Raw genomic sequence first — 22,137 nt, 5'->3', positions numbered from 1 at the left:
CTGATAAGACCTGATAGACTAGGGTCAGATGGAAGAGAAGGAGGACCTCCCCTAACATTGGACTGGAGGGAGGGGGCATAGGAGAAGAAGAGGGAGGGAGAGTGGGATTGGGAGGGGATAGGGGATGGGCTACAAAAAGTGAATAAATTGTAATTTAAAAAAAAATGTCAAAAAATAAAAGAAAAAGGGGTAGAAGATCTAGAGTCACTTAGAACACTAAATATGCATGAAGTCTTTCCACAACACATTATAGTCAAGATGCTAAAACTATTAAATAAACTATTAAAAACTGTAAGGAAAACAATGCTAATTCAATTGCTAAGGTAAATGCACCCAAATAAACAACATCATAAACAACATCAAACATTTCAGCAGAAACCCTAAAAGCCAAGTGCTGGGATTAAAGACATTCGCCACCACGCCCAGCTGGACATTTGATTTTTGACAAAAAAAAAAAAAAAAAAAAAAAAAAAAAAAGCCAAAATCATAGAATGTAAAAAAGAAAGCATCTTCAACAAATGGTGCTAGTGCAACTGGTTGTCTACAAGTAGAAAAATGCATATAGATCCATATTTACCACCCTACACAAAACTAAAGTCTAGGTGGATCAAAGACCTCAACATAAAATTGGATACTCTAGGGGGCTGGAGAGATGGCTCAGTGGTTAAGGGCACTGTCTTCTCTTCCAAATGGACCAGGCACCCACATGGCTTCCAGCACCCACATGGCAGCTTACAACTGTCTGTAGCTCCAGTTCCAAGGGACCTGACACCTTCACACTGATGCACACAAAAGAAAATAGAAATTAAAAAAATTGGATACTCTAAATTTAATAGATGAGAAAGTGGGGAAAAGCCATGAACTCATTGGTATAAAGCAACTTCCTGAACAGAACACCAACAGCTAAGGCACTAAGATCAACAATTAATAAATGAGACCACACGAAACTGAAGTTTCTATAAGGCAAAGCATACTGTCAGTAGGACAAAACAGCAGCTTACCGAATGGGAAAGGATCTTTATCAACTCTACATCTGACAGAGGGCTAATATCCAAATATATATATATGTAAACTAAATGCTACAAAACCAAATAATCTACTTTAAAAATGAGTACAGAGCTAAACCAAGAACTCTCAACAGAAGAATCGCTAATGGCTGACAAGCACTTAAAGAAATGCTCAGCATCCTTAGTCCTCTGGGAAATGCAAACCGAAATGACTCTGAGATTCCATCAGAATGGCTAAGATAAAAAAACTCAAGTGACAACACATGCTGGTAAGAATCTGGAGCAAGGGGAACACTCCTCTATTGCTAGCGGGAGTGCAAACCTGTACAACTACTTTGGAAATCAATCTCATGTTCTCTCAGAAAATTGTGAATAGTTCTACATCAAGACCTAGCTACACAGCTTCTGGGCATATACCCAAAAGATGTTTGACCATACAATAGGACATTTGCTCATCTATGTTCATAGCAGCTTTATTTGTAACAGCCAGAAACTAGAAACAACCCAGCTGTCCCTCAACCGAAAAATGGATACAGAAATTGTGACACATTTACAGAATGGAATACTACTCAGCTATTAAAAGCTGAAATTTAAAATCTTGAAATTTGCAGGCAAATGGATGGAACTAGAAAAATCATCCTAAATGAGGTAATCCAGACCCAGAAAGACACAGATGGTATGGGTTCACTTATAAGCGGGTATTAGCCATATGATATAGGATAACTGTATGACAGTGCACAGACCCAAAGAAGCTAAGTAACAAGGAGGGCCCAAGAGAGGATGCTTGAATCTTACTCAGAAGCTAAATAGACAGCGTAAGTGTATGAAGAGAGGGAACTGAGTGGGAGAGTGTGGGGGGGTGAAGGTGGAGATCAGTGTGAGGAGAGAGTGGGGGGGGTTAGAGGTGAGAGGACTGGGAAAGAGAAGGGAAACGGATAGGGCAGGGGTATCTTTGAGACAAGCTGGAGACCTACAATAGGGTGTGCTCCGAGGAGGATATGGGATGACTCTGAGACTCCTAGCATTGGGAGACAGAGACACAAGTGGCTACCTCCTTGCCTGGCAGGACTTCCAGTGGAGGGAGGGGGACAACAACCCACCCAAAAAAACCTTGACCCAAAATTTCCACTGCTTACAAGAGGTATAGGGATAAAAATGGAGAAGAGAGTAAGGGAATGGCCAACCAATGACTGGCCCAATTTGAGACCCACCCAATGGGAGTCAATGCCTGACTCTTAAAGATATTCTATCAATGATACTCTATCTGCTCACAGACAGGAGCCCAACCTAACTGCCTCTGAGAGGCTCCACTCAGCTACGGATAGAAACAGATGCAAAGACCCACAGTCAAATATTAGGTAGAGCTCGGGGCGTCTTCAAGGAGAGTTGTGGGGAAGGTTTCAAGGACCTGCAGGGGACAAGCACTACCTAGGCCTGTTGGAGTGTACAGAGACTGAAGCACCAACCGAAGAGCATGTATGGGCTGGACCTAGGCCCAAGACACATATGTAGCTGATGGTCAGCTCTGTCTTCATGTTCCCAGCAAGTGGAGCGGGGGCTGTCTCTGACATGGACTCTGTTGCCTGCTAGTGGATTACTTTACCCTAGTTAGGCTGACTTATCTGGCCTCGGTGGAAGAGGATAAACTTAGTCCTGATGAGACTTGATGTGCTAGGGTGAGTTGGTATGGGGAGGTGTCCCCTTTTCTGAGAAGGAGAAGGGGAAAAGGAGAAGAGGGTGGGAGTGGGAGGAGAGGAGGGAGAGGGATACAATTGGGAGTAAAATAAATAAATAAATAAACACACCCACATATAAAGTAAAATTTAAAAATATCTCATTGGCAAAGATAAAAACAGCAAAACAATCTAGCAAATAGAGGCACAAGTAAGAGTGACTATATTTACATCTGCTAAAGCACACTTAAAGCTTAAATATCACTACTATTTTTGTTAAAGGAAGGAAATAACATACCAAGCTGTTATAAAACTATAAATATAGAAGCATCAAACATTGATATAACCAGTGCTATCTATTTAACAATTCATCTATCTATCTATCTATCTATGGTTTTTCGAGACACAATTTCTCTGTGTGAACTTGGCTTTACTGGACTCACTTTGTAGACCAGGCTGGCCTTGAACTCACAGAGATTCAGTTGCCTTTACCTCTCTGAGTGCTTGAATTACAGGTGTGTACAACTGCACCTGGCTTGTACTCAATGTTTATAATGTATCCAACTTCATAAACTTTATGGTAAATGGGCAATTAAATCAAAAAATACTAATAATTGATAAATAGATCAACCAGATAATATAAAGTTCAACAAAGAGACTTGGGAATTAAATTTACCAATTGGACTTAACACGTAGTTATAGAATATTGCACCCAAACTTTGTCTAATTAGATCACATTTTAGGCCACAAAGTAAAAACAAAACAAAAGCCATACAATTTCTTACATTTTATTAGATCATAGCAGAATGAAACTAAATATAAATATCAAGAGAAATTATAGATGATATACAGATACATGGAGTGATCAGTGAATCATTTGTGAAAATCAGGAAGGAAATTTAAAAATACGTAGAATTAAGTGCAAAATGAAAGCACAATGTATAAGAACCTTTGAAACATAACAAAGATAATCCTTAGAGGAACAATTTTAGTTGGTTCTCTTAGAAATTGCATCTATGAGCTACTTGGAATATTCATCCGTAGACCTTCCCACAAGTGACCACGGGTACTCCTAAAACTTGACAAGCCTCCTGCCTTTCTTCCCAAGGCCAGCAGCCTGAATGTGATTCCACAGACAGCAGATGCAAATTCCACAGACATAGACATCTTTCCCAACATTGGATTGAAAAAATGCACACATTTTGAGCACTTTAGGGCCATTGTCCCAGGAAAAACAAATAGGAGGCTCTCTCTACATGGACTGTCTTTGTGGGTCCAGAGAGGGCATAGAATCTAAAGAATTACTTTTTAAGAGAGAACAGGTAGTTGGCAGTTAACACTTAGTGGGACTGCTTGGTGAAGATATTTAGTTGTGTAGAAGCCAATCAGTAGAAATTTAGGAGATTGTTAACCATGAAGATATCAACAAAAAGACTTCATGTATAATAAAACATTAAGAAATATGATACCACTAATAGAACACAATAATACTGTAGGAAACAATTCCAATAAAATGGAGATTTATGAACAGTTTAAAAAAGAAATAAAAATAATGGTCTGGTCAAGGAATATAGGTCAATGGCAGAGTATGAGCTTAACAAGCTAGAGTCCCAGGGATCAATTTCTTACACACATAGAGATGTACAAGCACACACAATATACATCGCACACATGCAAGTTTAAGAAAGCTAGAACATAGATAAGCATCTTAGTGAAATCAGAAAATAATATGAACAAAATGAGTTCAATAGAGATATACACATAGAACACATAGAACAGAAATCTTGGAACTGCAGAATATAATACATAAAGTGAAAAGGGTATATGAAAGCAGTTAACAGAGGATTTAGTGAAGTAAAAGGAAGAATCTGTGGACTGAGAATAAGGTCATTTTGAAAAAATAAATAAATAAATAAAAGGAAGAAAGAAAGCCTACATAATTCATGAGAAAACATAAAAAACATTCACATTATAGAACTTTTGAAAAAGAAAAAATGAGGAAGAAATTTTATTTAAAGAAATAATAGATGAAAACTGAAAACTCCTCTAATTTGGGGGAAGAGATGGGCGTTCAAGTATATGAAACACAAAGTTCTTCAAGTTGTAACCAAAGATTTCGCAGAGATATATTATTATTGGGCTTTGGATATAGTTAAGTGGTAGTGTGCTTGCCTAGCATGTATAAGGCATTTAATTAAATCCCCAGTACTGCAAAAACATGGTAAACTATGCTGAAAGCAGCAAGAGAAGAGAAGTTTATAATATAGAAGGAAACTCCATAGATCTCCACACACAGCTATGTAAAAGCAAAGTGATAGAGTTAAAGTGTTGAAAGGAAAACACTGCCACCATGTATATTTTAAGATAAAACTCTTCAGAAATGTAAGCATGATGAAGGCTTTTGAAATAAGAGCTGAAGTACTTTATAATCACAAGACAAATCATGAAAAAATTATGCCAAAGAAGTTCTTCAAAATGAAATAAAAATAAGCTAACTAGTGACATCAAAGTACAAAAATCACCAGTAAAAGTTAAGTATACAATCGAATTCAGGATAATATAAATACCACTATGGCAGCATGTAACCAACTCTAACCTTGGCATAATGGGTAACAGGCAAAACTATTTTAAGACATCTATAGCTTATTTGTTAATAGATATTGTTGTGGTGGTTAATCTCCATTGTCGACTTAACTGGACTGGAATCATCATGGAAGTGTGCTTCTTGGGTTGTCTATAGAAGTGTTTCTAGAAAAGTTTAACTGAGCATAAGAGGCCAAGCCTGAATTTGGACAGCACGGTCCAATGGGCTGAAGTGCCAGAAGAGGAAAAAGAGAAAAAGCTGGCTGAGCATCAACATGCATCTCTCTTGTGTGGTTTAATAAGAATGGCTCCCATAGGCTCATATTTTTGAATGCTTAGTGGCCAGAGACTGGAACTCTTTGATAGCATTTGAAGGATTAGGAGATGTGGCCTTGTTGAAGGAAGTGTTTCACTGAGGGTAGGCTTTGAGGTTTCAAAAGCCTATCCAGGCCCAGTCTTTCCATCTCTTCCTCTGCCTATGGATCAAGATGTAGTTCTCAGTTACTGTTCCCATTCCTGCATGTTTGCCTGCTGCCATGCTCCCACCATGATGATAATAGACTAAACCTCTGAAACTGTAAGTAAGCCCCAACTTAAATGCTTGCTTTTAGAAGAGTTGCCTTGGCCATAGTGTCTCCTCACAGCAAATGAACAGTTACTCACACATCTTTCTAACTTCCTAAGGATAGATGTGATGCAATCACCTTCCACATGATCCTGCAACCATACTTTCCTCAAACTGTGAGCCAAAATAAATCCTTTCCTTAAGTTGTTTTTATTGAGTATTTAGACATAGCAACAAAACCTTACACACACACACACACACACACACAAAGAAGCTGTAACATGTAGCATTATATAAAAAAAGTCAAGGGAGTTAAAATGTAAAACTTTTCTATGTGATCAAATTTAATTATTGTCAGCTTAAAATATACCATTATAATAATAAAATATTCATGTAATCCTTGTAGAAACCCACAAAGCAAAACTTTAGTAAAGATATAGAAGAGAAAAGCCGTTTTTTTTAATGTATAAAAGTCAAAATAAGTGTCAAATGGTGATAGGAAGTTTTACTCACAAACATTTATATTAAATTTAAAGGAAAATTGAATTATTTAATTAATAGATGTAGGGAAAAACTGCACACATTAAAAAAATTAAGAAGATTCAAGTCTATATACTGCCTATAGAGAAGTCACTTAAGATTTAGAGACACATAACCTGTAAGTGAAAACATGGAAAAATTCCATGCAAGCAGAAATTTTTAAAAAAGCAGTAGAAAAAAAAGACATTGAGTGAAAAAATTAAACAACTAAGGAGGAGATTATAAAACAATATAGTAGATAATTCAATAGTTGTAATTTACATTAGCAAATATAAATATATTTGCCATTGGAGCACCAATATACATAAAACAAATGTCAACAGATCTAAAAGGAGAAACATACAGCAAGACAATGAGAGGGAATTTCAAGAATGGGTAAATCAGCTTGATAGAAAAGCAATGTAGAAATGCTGGAGTTAACTTATTGTAGACAAAATGGTTATGAAAGACACAGTATACTCCACTCAACTATAGAAAAAGGTTTCTTCTCAAGTATGTGCAAAAACAGTCTTTAGAGTACATAATATGTTAAGATACAAAACAAAATTTAAGATTAGAATAATATCTAGCATATTTTTCTGGTCACTATGATTATGTAGTAGTTACTCCAGGGATAAAAATATGATTCAGGAATACAAACCAATAAATCTGCCATACCACTATTAAAAACCAATGATCATCCAAAAAGATACAGAATAATAGAAAAAGCAAAATTTAACCAACTTTTGATTATGGAAATTCTCAATCAACTAGGAAAAGAAAGAATACATTTTAACATATTAAAGGCCATCATGATAAATCCATTGCTAACATACTACAGAACTGAGAAAAGTTGAAGGCCATTCTTCTAACCTATGGAAGAAGAAAAAAAAAGCTGCCCATTCTCATCCCCGTTAGTGAACACAGTAGTAGAAGTACTACTGAAAGCCAGGAAAGAAAAGGAAGTAAAAGGCTTCCTAACCCCCCTGCTCAGATGTAGCCCATAGGTAGCTCAGTCTCCATGTAGGCTTCCTGGTAAGGGGAGCAGTGGCTATCTCTGATGTTCACTCTTTGATCACCTCCCCCTGGTGAGGTGGGGTAACCAGGCCACAGAGGAAGAAGATTGATGAGACCTCATAGGTCAGATAGTAGTGGAGGAGGACCTCCCCTAACAGTGGACTAGGGGAAGGACTGGGAAGAGATGAGGGAGGGGGCTACAGCCGGAATACAAAGTGAATAAATTGTAATAAATAATAATAATACTAAAGAAAAAAAAGAAAAGAAAACTTATTGCTGTCACTGCGATTAGAGGACCCTAAAGACTCTGCACAAAAATCCCATTTGAAATAGTAGGCAAAAAAGTCCAGAAAAGCATTCCCAAAATTCTTACAGAATCACAAAACATACAAAATAGTCACAGAAATCTTGGGCAAGCATAAAGCTGGAAGAATCACACTTCCTGAATTCACACTGTATTTTAGAACTGTAGAAAGCAGAGCAGTGTGGCAATTTCTAGCACAGGCAGTGTAACAATGAAACAACAGAATCTGTGAGATAAATCCATGGCTACAAAAGGAAGTGATCTTCAACAATGTTGCCAAGAAGGCATAAGGATATTCTCTTAAATAAGTTGTATTAAGAAAACCAGAAATTCACATGGAAAAAAATGAAATCATAGCCTTATCAGACACCACACACTAAATAGCTCAAAATGAGTTAATGACTTATACACAAGAGCCAAAGCTATAAAATAACCAAGGAGATCAGGGATAACATTACATGACATTGGTTTTGGCAATGAGTTTTTGGAAATGACACCCATAGTATAGGCAATAGATGCCAAAATAAACAGTTGAGGCTGTATAAAATTAAAACACTTTTTAAAAACTCAGATAGTAATCCCCCAAACGAAAGGTAATCTGTGGAATGCTGAAAAGTATTTGTAAAGCCTATATGCAATAAGGGTTAATATCCAAAATACATAAGGAACAAGGAAAATTTAGAAAAAGAAGCAATAACCCAAACAAGATAAATTGCATCATGTAGAAATTTTCCCCCAAGAAGAGTTATATATGGCCCATAAATTTTTGGGGAAGTGTGACTTTTTTTTTCACCAATCACTAGAGAAACACTAGCCAAAACCACAGTGAGAAATTACCCCACAACCGCTTGGAAGCCTATTGGAAGGAGGATCTCTCCTATCATTGGTCTGGGGGAAGGGCATGGGAGGAGAAGAGGAAAGGAGAGGGTGGGCTTGGGAGGGGATGAATTAGGGGGCTACAGCTGGGATACAAAGTGAATAAATTGTAGTAAGTAAAATAAATTAATTTTTAAAAAATGAAAAAAGGTCACCTCTTATAAGGTGGCAAGAATTTTGAGAAAAGGGAGTCCTTATATATCATTGCCAAGTACTGCCATAATGGAAAACATTACAAAGGTTCTTTAAAAATTAAAGGTAGAATTACATTAAGTCCTAGCAGTTTGGCTTTTGAGTAAATATCCAAGGAAAACATAAATCACTATCCCAAAGCTCTTACTGTCCTCTCATGTTGACTGCTGTATTATTTCATAAAAGCCATAATATAATGACAACCTGAGTATTGATGAATAGATACAAAAATGGTGATGTAACAAACTGACACAATATGTAAACAGACATGAACATAGTACAAGCATACATACCGTCCTAAAGAAGTAAATCCTAACTTTTGCATCAAACTGAAAAACTTACAAAACATTAAGATAAACAAAACTGGCCATGTACAGAAAGATAAATCTTCTGTGATCTCACCTAAGTAGAATCTAAAAAGGTCAAACCTGGAAAAGCAGAAGGGAGTTCAGGAGGTTATCAGAGACTGGGTGAGATGGAAAAATAGGGATATTTTTGTCAAACAGTAAAAACTTAAAGTTTTAAGAAAAAGTCTGGAAATACTGAAGTTAGTAGTAATGTATGTATACTTGAAATTTGTTCCATACATGTAAAATTTTCTTAAGGTCTTAGGCATTCTCATCATACATAAGAAGTAAGAACTATGTGAATTGTGAATCGATAATACGCAGTTCACTTATAATTATTTCACACTGAGTACAGGCATAAAAGACATCACATTGGCCTATATACAAGTTAACAATTATTCCTCAATGAAGCTAATAGAAAAGGAAGCATAATTTTTCATCAAAGAAAGAACTGAAGGGCCAGAGAGATGGCTCAATGAGTAAAAGTGCTTCTTTCCTGGTGATCTGAGTTTGACCCCGGAACTCTTTTTTTTCTTCTCATTTTTTAATTTCTATTAATTACAGTTTATTCCTTTTGCATCCTACCTGTGGCTCCCTCTTTCCCTCCCCTCCCCTCCCTCCCTGTTTTCCACCCATGCTCCTCCCCCAGTCTACTGATAGGGGAGGTCCTCCTCCCCTTTCCCTGGAACTCTTGTTGGAAGAAAATTGACTCCCAAAAAAACTGTCCTCTGATCTCCATAAAAGAGTCAGTGCATGCATACATACATATAAACACAAACTGGTAACAAATAACTTTTTAGAAGAGGCAACTGAAGGTAGCTCCTTTAATAAAAGAGATTATCAACCAATTAGCCTAAGTTATATCTCATTACAAATTTAGAACTAATGCACTGTACAACAATTACATAAACAGCAGTTATTAACTATCTGAGTAATTTCAGATATTTCTAGCACAAATAATCCTAAATGTTTTTAAATCTAAGGAAATATACCAAGTACATGTGCAATAAAAGCACAGAGGAAGCAGAGCCATATAGTAAGCATGGATTTAACATACCTCTTTCAGTAGTTAGTAGAACTAGAGCAGAAAGAAATCAGAAAGAATACAAAAGATAAATACTACTCTCAAGCAGTCTGCCCTTGTGAATATGTGCAAGAACACTGTATCTAAAAACTATAGAAACACATACAGAACATTCACGGAGAATACAGGGTATTCACTGATCCTAAAGTAATTAAATAAAAGAAATTCTTAAGAATGTCCTAAATGTGCAGGCAATAGAATTATAACTGTCATTGTGAAAATGCATGAAAGAATAAAACATACCGGTAAAGAAGATGCACAGATGAAGCTGGGAGAGAAACAAACCTACCAAACCACAAAGCTAAATAGTAAGAGAAATAAAAATATGATATGTTATCACAAAGTAATTGACAAAATGACTGAATCAAGTCCTTACTTGTGAGGAATGACTGAATGAAAAATGAACTAATATCCTTAATCACAAAGACTTAATGTAATAGAGTGAATTAAAAAACATTCAGCAATATTCTTACAAGAAACTCCATTCACTAGTAATGAGACATATGGATTACATAAAAAAGCTAAAAAGAGACATTTCACACAAACAGAAAATGAAAAGTGAACAGAAATAGCTACATTTTCATCAGCAAACACAGACTTTAAACTAAAAAATTATAAAAGGAGACATGGTCACTGCGTAAATCTAATAAACAGATCATGGAATAAGAGGAAGTAGCAATAATAAGCAACATACATGCACCCAGTCGACAGCACCCAATTCCACCACAGAAAATAGACCTAATAGGCATTTACTGAAATTTCATCAATATCCAGAAAATACATCATAGAGGCCACTCTCAATGAGAGACCATATCCAACAAAAACTATTAAAACTGATAGGCAAACTAAGTAATATTGGAATATAAAATCAATACAGAAAAGTAGCATTTTATATACTAACAACATATGATGAGGATATTCAATCATATTTACAGCAGTCTCTCTCTGCATTGTCTCCTATTTTCTCTTTCCAGTACTCACACACACAGGAATACATTTAAATTATATGGTGTAAGCCTGTAGGCTACAAAGCAAGATTTTGTTGTGAAACACACACAGAGAGAATAATGAACTAATAAGGTCAGCATGCTAGCATGCAGTGGTATTCCCACTACTTCTGAAGGGAGGTAAAAGGAACATGAGTTTGAGGCGAGCCTGGGTTACAGAGCAAGACCCTATTTAAAAACAAATCAAATGACCAAATAACCTTATTTAAAAATGGGCAAAAGACTAGATATCTCACACCTTTCACACAGATACTATCTCAGCTCAGGTGGAGCAGACATCTTTAAAGAGACAAAAAGTAACAAATACTGATATTCTGTGGAGAAAGGAGCTCTTAGGCAGATGGGCTATGGATTAAAAATTAATATAGCCATTATGAAAAATAAAGTAAAAGTACCTCAAACCAAAGATATAGAACCATGATAGGAAGGCAATAATGTTAATACTGGGTATGTTCAAAGGAGCTAAGATCCTTGCATTGAAGATACACCCACGCACATGCTTATTGCAGCACTATTCTCTCTATTCAACATATGAAATAAATGAACATGCCTGCTAGTAGATGAATGGAGTTTTTAATGTGGTATGTAAACACAACAGAATATTATTTAGCAAAAAAAGAGAATGAAAAATGTCATTTGTAGCAACACTGATGAAACTAGAGAATTATATTGCATAAAATAAGACAGCTGGATAAAGACAAAAGCCACATATTCCATTCATCTGTAAAAGAGAAAAAGTTCATCACACTGAATGAACAATGGTCACTTTAAGATGGAAAGAAAAGGGGAGAGAGAAATGGAGAAAAGTTGGATAACAGAATCCAAAATATGGCTAAATAGGAGGAATTGGCTTTCCCATTCTGTGTAGCATAAGACAACTATAGTATGTGATAATTTGTTATATGCTTCAAAATAATTAGAGGAGAGTTTGAAGGCTCCTAGTGTGTGATGCCAGTTACCCTGATTTGATCATTAAATTCTTCAAGTATCTATACTGCAGAAGTATAAATAGATATTACCTAAAAATAAATAAAATTAAAAATTGCTTTAAAAGGGAAGACAATTTTCAAGAAGAGATATAAACAAAAACACACAAATGGCCAAGTACATGAAAGAATGCTTAACACAATCATCAAAAATGCAAACTAACTTTCCGTGGAAACATCAAATATTGGTTATTATGTTAGAGCAAACAGAACTCTCCAATGTTGTTGGTGGTAGTGTAATATGAACAGTGAGTTTTGAGGAACATCTGGCAATTTCTTTTAAAACTCAACTCTCGCCTGTGCTATTGTGTATTTTTCACTCCTGCTATTAGCCAAGAGAGAGGGAAACATATGCTCATAAAAGACCTTAACAGAACAGTCACATCAGCTCATGCACGACAACTGAAAACAACCCAGGTTGTTCTGCGGAAAGCAGAACAAAGTTATTACTACAGAAGAATACAACTCAGCAAGAAAAAGATTAAATTACTACATATCACAATATGGAAGAACATGAAAACCACACTGGCTAGAAGGAAGCCTTAAATGAAGAGAAGTAGACAAAAACAACAATATGAAGTTCTTGAGCAGGCAAGTAAAATAAGCTCTGGTTGCCTCTTGGATGAGAAAGTTGACAGCTTGACTGTGAAGAATCATGAAGACTGTTTTGGGACTAAACATTTATGTTCTCTCTAAACTTCAACATTCAAAGCCTAAGCACATATGATGGAAAGTAATTGGGCGTGAAAATTAAGCCGTTATGAATGGGATGAGTGTCCAGGAGCTTCTCCCCTTTTATGTCCACATGAGGTACAATGAGAAGATTATAGTCTGCAACTCAGGAAAGGGTCCTCCCCAGAACTCACCCCTGTAAGCACCCTGATCTTAGGTTTCCAACCCTGAAAACTGTGAATTGTAAATTTCTGTTGCTTAAGACAGTTATAGATCTAAAACTGTAAGGGCTAGGGTAATTTTGGAGGTAATGGTGACATTCTGTATCTAACTTAGGCTTCATGTGTATATGCAGTTGGCAAAATTCAGAAAGAACACAGGTAAGATAGATGCATCTCATTGTCCATATTCTTATGGCAAAAGAAAAAGCTGAGCAAATAGCTAAATGATGGCCAATGGTACACATGCCAAAGCATTCAGAAGAAAATAGCTACAGGTTAATTTAAAATGCATCAAAATCAGGATGATTAAGTGACTAGAGAGATAAACATACATACATATATAATAAAATGAAATGGTAAAATATCGGTGGTGGCCAAAACCTTTTAAATACTCTGTTCTTGCATAATCTTAAAGAAAGATTTCATGTTTTTTAACAGCACATTAAAATTTTCCACACAACAAAATTTAGTTTTTATGTTTTGAAAGCAAAAACTTCATTTGCTTAATGACAAGCATTTGACATTTGACACATGTCCAAATTAAGCAGCAGCAGCAGCAAGAAAAAAAAAAGAAAAGAAAGAAACCAAAAAAAGTTTTCAAACAATGAAAAACATTTAACCTAGTCAAGACTGGTAACACAACTATAAACCCAGCACGCAGGAGAGTGAGTTTGTGTTAAGCCTGACTTACATTGAAAAATGTGTCAAAAATATAACAAAACAACAAAAACATCACTCAAAACAAAAATTAAAATAGGACCAGCATGTTAGCTTAATGGGTAAAGGTGCTTGCTTCCAAGCCTGATGACCTGAGTTTAATCCACAGACAAGATAAGGTAAAAGTATTAAACTGACGCCTGTAAATTGTTTGTGACTTCCACACGAGTCTTGGGGCAGCCTGGGCTCATGTGTATGCACATAATACAATAACTTTTAAAAAGTAAAAACAAAAAGCAAACCAAACAAGAGATCTTTTAAAAGATCACTGACCTTTGACTAAGAAAAAATAACAGGTTTCCCTTTTTCTTTGGAAATGGTTGGTTTGATTTATGTCAGCATGTTTTTTGTTTTAAGGGCATAATTGCAAACATTTAATGATTATAATTTGCCACAGGAAAGCCTCAAGCAGAGCTCATATTTTTTTAGTTTTATGGAAATACATTCTAGGATTTTTGATTTGTTAAAGAACATTAGTTTTTAAACTATAATTTTTAATAATTTGTAAATTGTTGCACATAAACTATGAGAGGGAATCTAAAATATGATCCTTGTAAAAAAGAAAAAGAAAATGCATTTTCTTGCTTTGACTAGCAAACACTAATTCTAACTAACACGTCCATGAAGGTCTGAATGTGTATATTTACATACTCTTATATTTGCAAAGCTCTCAAGCATGAGTGCTCTGCTGGGTCATACATTACCTCCAGTATAGGGTTTCCAGTTATAATGCTTTCCCCGGAAAGGCATACTGTCAAAGTCTGCACACTGTTTTTCTCGAAAATCTCGGGAACCCAAAGGGCATGGCTAAAATAAAATAAAATCATAAATGGTACCATTGTTGTAAAATACCAAAGCCAAGGAACAGTGTCCCTAAAATTCGTATTTACTGATTGCCACCCTATCACCTTTGGGTGTCATTCTGAATTTTGTTTTACCACTTTACAATAAAGATTCATACTGAAGTATCTAAATTGTAAGCTGTATGTTATAGTTGAGAAGAAATTATTTCAGTGACTTAAACTAAATGCTCAACAGTTGCCATGGGCCATCACATTGTCCTTACATAGCCATCATATCACTTTACAAAGACACACAGAAACCAGACAAGAAAGTAAAACACAAAATTCCTTAATAACAGTATTTGAAGTCTAGGTGCCATAGCTGGTTGTAGATTTTGTTTAAGGCACTGCGATGCAGATTATTAAGACGGTGTTCAGCTAGTAAACTGAGATCACTATAGATGCTTCATTGTGAAAACCATAAGTTGAAATGGGAAAAATGCAAGGATTCAACTACAAGCACCTTCAAATTCAAGAGGTTTGGACTTATTATAATGTAAATTTCATCTTTTAACATTACAGAAAATGAAATGTTAAATTGATACCAAATGTGCACATATTTTTAGGGGGTAAAGGAAATGGTAAGGAAACAATAACTGGTTATAAAAGTTTGGAATGTTTCTTCTACTTAAAAATTTTAAAGAGAAAAATCTTGCCAATCTAGCTAGGTCTAAATTATAAATGCCACAGTCACCCTTTACTCAACTCTAAGTACACAAAGATTGAAAGTATATCTCATGGAATGTTTGAGCAATAGGACAATTTGATTAATCTTTTAGATTTATATAGCATGTGGCACTTAAAAAAACCTGTAAAATTTTTGGAACACCAAGAAAACGTTCCCCTTACATATATAATAGAATATATCATGAAAGAAGGAAACATCCCAGGTATCTGTCTTACTGGCTATTGGGTGAGGAGTGGGCTGAGAGTGAAACTGTGTCTTTTCCCCTTTCCTCCCCAGACCTTGAACTGGCAGACTGGGTGGCATCGACTTCTACATCCTCAGAGACAAACAGGAAATCTGCTTCACTTTCTTGTGCTACTTTCCCCCCATATTTAACATTGTCCTCCTTTCTGTGTACATGCTATTCCTTCTTCAGGACAGTAACATACACTTTGCAGGTTATACCCTCTTTTAGTTGAAGGTGCTAGAAACCCAAATGCTACTCTACGTAGCAAGGCATGCATTTGGCAAGTTAGTGTGAAGCATGGACACTTTTGCTTGTCTAGCCTGACAGGCATCTTTGTCAATATTACATAAAGATACAGTAAAGATAAAGGTCTTATTTCTAGACTTCTCATCACGAGTCCAAACAAGATCCCCAACTCTCCAGTTATCACATCCTATTTATCTGCTGAACTAAAGTGATCCACACCTGGGCATTTCCAAAATTAAAGGTAGTAGTCAGTATGTACAGTGAGTATGGTGGTTGAATGAAAATGTTCACTATAAGATCATACCTTGGAAGGCTTGTTTCTCAGTTGGTAGAACTGTTTGGAGAGGATTAGGAGGTGTGGTCTTTGTTGGAAGATGTATGTCATGGGGTCTTTTTTTCTTTCTCCCTCTTCTTCTCCCCCTCCCTGCCTCCCTCCATCCCTGTCTCTCTCTCTCTCTCCCTCTCTCCCTTTCATCTCTTCCTCTTACTTGCAGATAAGGCTGTAAGCTTTCAGCTACTGCCCAACATGATGTTGGCCTGCCTTCTAGCATGTTTTCCACAATGATGATCATGAACGCTAATTCTCTGCAACTGTGAGCCCCAAATTAAACATTTCATTTTATAAGTTGCTTTAGTCCTGGTGTTTTGTCACAATTGGAAAGTAAGACTTTTTTTTGCATTTTTATCAGTTATTATTATTTATTACAATTAATTCACTTTGTATCCTGGCTGTGGCCCCCTCCTTTGTCTCCTCCCAATTCCACCCTCCTTCCCTTTTCTCTCTCTATGCCCCTACCTCAGTCCAGTTATAGGGAGGTCCTCCTCCATTTCTGTCTGGTCCTAGCCTATCAGGTCTCATCAGGACTGGCTACATTGTCTTCCTCTGTGGCCTGGCAACACTGCACACCCAGGGGGGAGGTAATCAGAGAGTCTGACATCTGGCCTCTAGGGACCCCGAAGAGACTGATACCCCAACCAGGGACAATGCATGTAGAGGACCTAAAATCCCTGCTCTGATGTAGCCCATAGACTTAGGGCACTCCAAGTGGGTCCCTAGTAAGGGGAGCAGGGGCTGTCTCTGGCATGAACTCAGTGTGTGTGCGCGCACAGCTGTATACATTTGGCTGGGCTCAATCCGTCTATATCTCACGTGTGGAGGGCAGAGGGCAACTTGCAGGAGTATGGCTCTCTTTTCATCATGCAAGTACTGGAATTTAAGTTGTCGTGTATAGTGTCAGGTGCCTTTACCTTTTGAGCATTCTTGTTAGCTGCCTCAGTCCTCATTTTAATACAATTTTCTCATATTTTCCTTTTGTATTTTCCAGGTGGTGGCTTGGTCTTGTTTCTAGTAGTCTCAATATTCATTTGCTCGTTTGTAGCGCTGGTAGAAATCCAGGGCCTTATTCGTGTTAGGCAAAGACTCTACCACTGAGCTACATTCTTAGTATCTCATTTACTTCTTATGAAATAAAAGAAATGAAAATCTGATAACTCAGATCTTCCAAACTTGAACTTGGCTGTCAAGTTTGATACCATATCCTTATCTGCAAGCTTTTCAAACTAAAATTATTTCTACAGTATATAATCTGAATTTGAAATATCTATTTGTAGCAGAAATCATAAAAAAAGTTTAAGAAACAAACAAGCTTTGTGATGCTTCAGCCTCTTGCAAGAACAAGTTGTATTCTGTACTTTAAAAGTTAATCCCATGAATCAATCATGGACTATGCATGGAGAGGGCCCAGACCCCCTGCTCAGATGTAGCCTATGGCAGCTCATTCTCCATGGGAGTTCCTTAGTAAGGGGAGCAGGAGCTGTCTCTGGCATGGAGTCAGTGGCTGGCTCTTTGATCTCTCCCCACGGCGAGGTGACCTAACTAGACAACAGAGAAAGAGAATCCAGACAGTCCTGATAAGACCATATAGGCTAGGGTCAGATAATAGGGAATGAGGACCTCCACTATCAGTGGACTAGGGGAGGGACATAGGGGAGAAAGAAGAAAGAATGGTGGGACTGGGAGGAAATGAGGGAAGGGACTACAGCCGGGATACAAAGTGAATAAATTGTAATAAATAATAATAATAAAGAAAAATTTAAAAAGCAAAATAAAGTTTAACACTATGAAATTTTCTTTCAAAGTTTAAAGTTGTTTTAGTACTTAAAAAAAGTTAATCCTGTAGCCCATGGTAGCTCAGTATCCAAGTGGGTACCCTAGTAAGGGGAACAGGGACTGTCTCTGACATGAACTCAGTGTCTGGCTCTTTTATCACCTCCCCCTGTGGGGGGAACGGCCTTGCTAAGCTCCAGAGGAAGACAATGCAGCCAGCCCTGATGAGACCTGATAAGCTGGGGTCAGATGGAAGGGGAGGAGAACCTTCCTTATCAGTGGACTTGGAGAGGGGCATGGGAGGAGATAAGGGAGGGAGCGTAGTTTTGGGAGGGAATGAAGAAGGGTACTACAGCTGGGACAAAGTGAATAAACTGTAATTAATATTAAAAAATTAAAATTTAATAAAAAAGGATTCAAATGAAAAAAAGTTAATCCCTGCTTCTGAAAACATAACACACACCTGAAATTCAAATTAACCTAGGAAACATAATGATATTGCTCACTTAGATACACACATTTATGCACACACATATTTAATATATTTCTAAGAAAAAAGTAATTGGTGAAAGTATGTTTTCTAGTTATATTCTGGGACACAGCTGTAGCACTGATAATTAGTGGATCAACTCTGCCATGTCATCACTTACCCTACATCTCTCTCTCTGGGGACAAGATCTGTAGGTTCAGAATGTTCTCAGCTAACTGGTTCTGCTACAGAGTAACGTTACACTGGAAGTAAGACAATGTCAAAAGTGACCAATGGCTTCCAGAGAAGCCAGCTCTGATGCACTTACTCCTAGGCTTCACCTACTGTAATAGCACCAGATTACCAGTAAGCAGCTCTTTATGGGATCACTTCCACAGTGCTAATCTACTGTTGAGATTTAGCTACTTCATGTAAAAATATTTTTAGAGTATTTGTCCTTCTTTATAAAAGTGATTTGAAGATTGAGTAAGGTTATTTATACTTGAAACTACATTGCAACCTACAAGTCATAGATGTAATTAGCTATGCTCAATTGAGTTGTCAATTTGGGACTAGAAATAGTTCTATGATGCTTTATGTATGATGCATCTTTTCATTCTCAAAAAAACCTCCCAATCTTGGTATAGTTATATCCTATTATATAGAAGGTAACAGAAGTTTGGTGAGGTTAGGTGGCTTGGCAACATTTAAAAAAAAAAAAAAAGGAGAATTAGAGTCAGGATTCAAACTCAAGTCAATTTAATTCCCTAGTGAACACTATTTTTCACCACAATCTTAGCTCCAAATATACACTATAATTTTCCTTTCTACACAACCAAGACAACAACACTATTTAAGATTTCAGCAAGGAACTGAGAAAATAAAACTGAATGCGAACATGTAAAACTGACTAAGAATACACCCAAGTACAATATACAATTTATATATAGATTTTAGGACAGATCACAGGAGACCTGAATAGCCCATTTATGTCAGACTATTATCGAATATTGAGTGCACAAAGGAAGCAAAGAAGATGGTTAAGAAACTAGAAAGATATAACTTTCTACTCTAGGAGCTTAGGCATGTCATTAGCAGTTCCATTTTAGTCACAAAAAACAAAGAATTAAAAAAATAAACCAAAGGAAATTCTTTCTAGAAATGTAAGTAAATCTTTTTCATTATCCCTAATATCTTTTACTTAGACTTTATATACAATTGGTTCGTCTGTTGCAAAGAGAAACTTCCTTGATGAGAGGTGAATGAGAGGTGAAGAGTACCCTATCTGTGGTATAGGATGAGTATGTAGAGTGTAGTTAATGATTATACTGGTTAATTAGGGGGCGGTTGTAGGTTCTTCTTCAAGAGCCATGAAATCACTAGCCCTAGATAGTTGGTTTAGGTTTCCAGTACCGGGCATGGTTTTCTTCTTGTTGAGTGGGTCTTAAGTCCACCTAGAGAGCTGTTGGTAACCACCAAAGTATGGATGCCACTATGGAGACTAGTACAGAAAACCACAAGCAATCAAAATGAATAGTTTTAGAACCTAGTCCCCAGTAGACACATCTACAAAATAATTCACATACCTAAGCCTCAGGGAACATTTTTGAAAGATTACAAGAGCCAAAAAACCAGGGAGTTTTCTCTGTGACAGTGTTTTCTAGTAATATCAGAAGCTACACCCACAAAGTATCACCAACATGATTGCCTAAACATGAGTTAAACAAGGACACCAACAACAGACATGTCCAAGCGGATGGGGGAAAGTGCACGAGGCATCAACCCTATATAAAGAATTATAGGCAACTAAGGAATGCTGAAATAGTGAACAGTTTTATCCAGGAATATCACACCAATTGCTTACTAATATGAAATGGACAGGCCTAAAAACACACACACACATGCACTCACTCATGTATGTATGTGAATAACATTGTGTCAACTGAACAGGTATATTTTGGAGTAGATATGCATATACATATATCCATGTAACAGCAACTACTAAAAAAAAGGCCATGAATTTGAATAAGACCAACAAACGGTATATGGGAGGGTTTGGAAAAAAAGAAAAGGAGAAATTATAAAAAAAAATTTAATTGGTTTATGACCTTAATATAATAAGTCAAATTTTACTTTTTCTAAAGATTGTTTTCTATTGTCTAGTAGGTAATCATATCATTAACTTAAATCATACTACTTAAATAGTATACAATATACCAGAATTTTTACCTTCTTAGAGCATTCTTGGCAAAAGTTTTAGGAAAGATGAAAAAGAAAACTGCTCATGAAAATAAATTTATCTGTTTTATAGTCAATATTTTAGATGCCAGTGCATAGGAGATTCCACACAGGTAACAACCAAAGCCAATTTTTGAGCAACTTCTTTTTTTAGCAATGAAATCTGCCTTATAATTATCTGCCCAATAAAATCTTTTAACTACATGAAACTTTGCATTTTTATGTGCATACATGGAAATATCAATACGCATTGAAATACATATATATATTTGAAGATTATAATATTAAAATATTTTGTTTTTAACTTTTCTTTTATACGGTACTTAAATTTTAGAAATAAAATATCCACTCTGATCTTCTGTTCTCACCTTTTTCACCCTCCCTTCCTCTGTCATGAAGTGCCTGGGGCATTCCAGGTGAGAAGCACTACCAAATACCTTTTCTACCGCTCTTTTTAAAATTATTTTCTTTTTTGAGCAACTTCCAAGTAAACTTTTTTTGTCAAAAGATAAACACAGAACAAATATCTTCACTTCTGATAATGGCCTGATGGATAGTCACATCACTGCCTACCTTTAAACATTAATAAAAATTGTCAGAGATCGGCCACTTATCTCTCACTCACAGAATAGAGCTGTTACCAAATTAATGACCCCTTAGGTTTATGCTTTGCATAAAGTTATGCTGCCCAAACCCACTTTCCAGTAAGCTATGTCTATTAGACCAGTTAATAATGTCTTCTATTTGATTCCATTGATCTACCAGCCAGTTTCTAGGCCAGTACCATGCAGTTTTTATTACTGATGCGTGGAATCAGGGATGAAGATAATTTCAGAAGATCTTTTATTATAGAGGATTGTTTTAGTGATTCTGGATTTCTTGTTATTCCATATGAAGTTGAGAATTTTTCTTTCAAGGTCTGTAAAGAATTGTGTTGGTAATTTGATGGGAATTGCATTGAATCAGTTGATGGCCATTTTTACTATGTTAATCCTGCCAAGCCATGAGCATGGGAGGTCTATCCATCTTCTGATATCTTCTTCTATTTCTTTCTTCAGAGACCGGAACTTTTTTTCATACAAGTCTTTGACTTGCTTGGTTAGAGTCACACCAAGGTACTTTATATCCTTTGTGGCTATTGTGAAGGGTGTTATTTCCCTAATTTCTTTCTCAGCCCATTTGTCTTTTTTTTCCTTTATTAATTACATTTTATTCACTTTGTATCCCCCCCCCGTGGTTCCCTCCCTCCTCCCTTCCTCCACCCTCTGTATGCATGCCCCTCCCCAAGTCCACTGATACGGGAGGGTTTCTTTTCCTTCCTTCTGATCCTAGTCGATTAGGTCTCATCAGGAGTGGCTGCATTGTCTTCTTCTGTGGCCTGGTAATGCTGCTTCCCCCTCTGTCCATGATTTCAGTGGGATTGATTTAAGTTTCTCTCTGTTTAGTTTGATGTTGGCTATAGGCTTGCTGTATACTGCCTTTACTATGTTTCGGTGCCTTATATCCCTGATCTCGCCAGGACTTTAAACATAAACGAATGTTGGCTTTTAT

The 22,137-nt window shown here is 36.5% G+C and overlaps 1 protein-coding gene across 4 annotated transcripts in view; it reads right to left on the bottom strand.

Annotated features, from left to right (window-relative positions):
* The window catches only part of Adamts6 (ADAM metallopeptidase with thrombospondin type 1 motif 6), a 263,176-nt gene that overhangs the window by 73,483 nt on the left and 167,556 nt on the right, over positions 1–22,137 (bottom strand). For all 4 annotated transcript variants that reach the window (XR_009592406.1, XM_060385684.1, XM_060385685.1 and 1 more), the window contains one exon: positions 14,475–14,577. Coding sequence is in view for 3 of the 4 variants with exons in the window: in XM_060385684.1 (XP_060241667.1) it covers positions 14,475–14,577 (103 nt within the window). In the remaining variant the exon portion in view is untranslated. The remainder of the gene's footprint in view (positions 1–14,474; positions 14,578–22,137) is intronic.

This window comes from Meriones unguiculatus, chromosome 6 (assembly GCF_030254825.1).
Source record: "Meriones unguiculatus strain TT.TT164.6M chromosome 6, Bangor_MerUng_6.1, whole genome shotgun sequence".
NCBI lineage: Eukaryota > Metazoa > Chordata > Mammalia > Rodentia > Muridae > Meriones > Meriones unguiculatus.
Note: the sequence above shows the minus strand (reverse complement) of the source record. Positions and strands in the feature narration are given on the sequence as shown.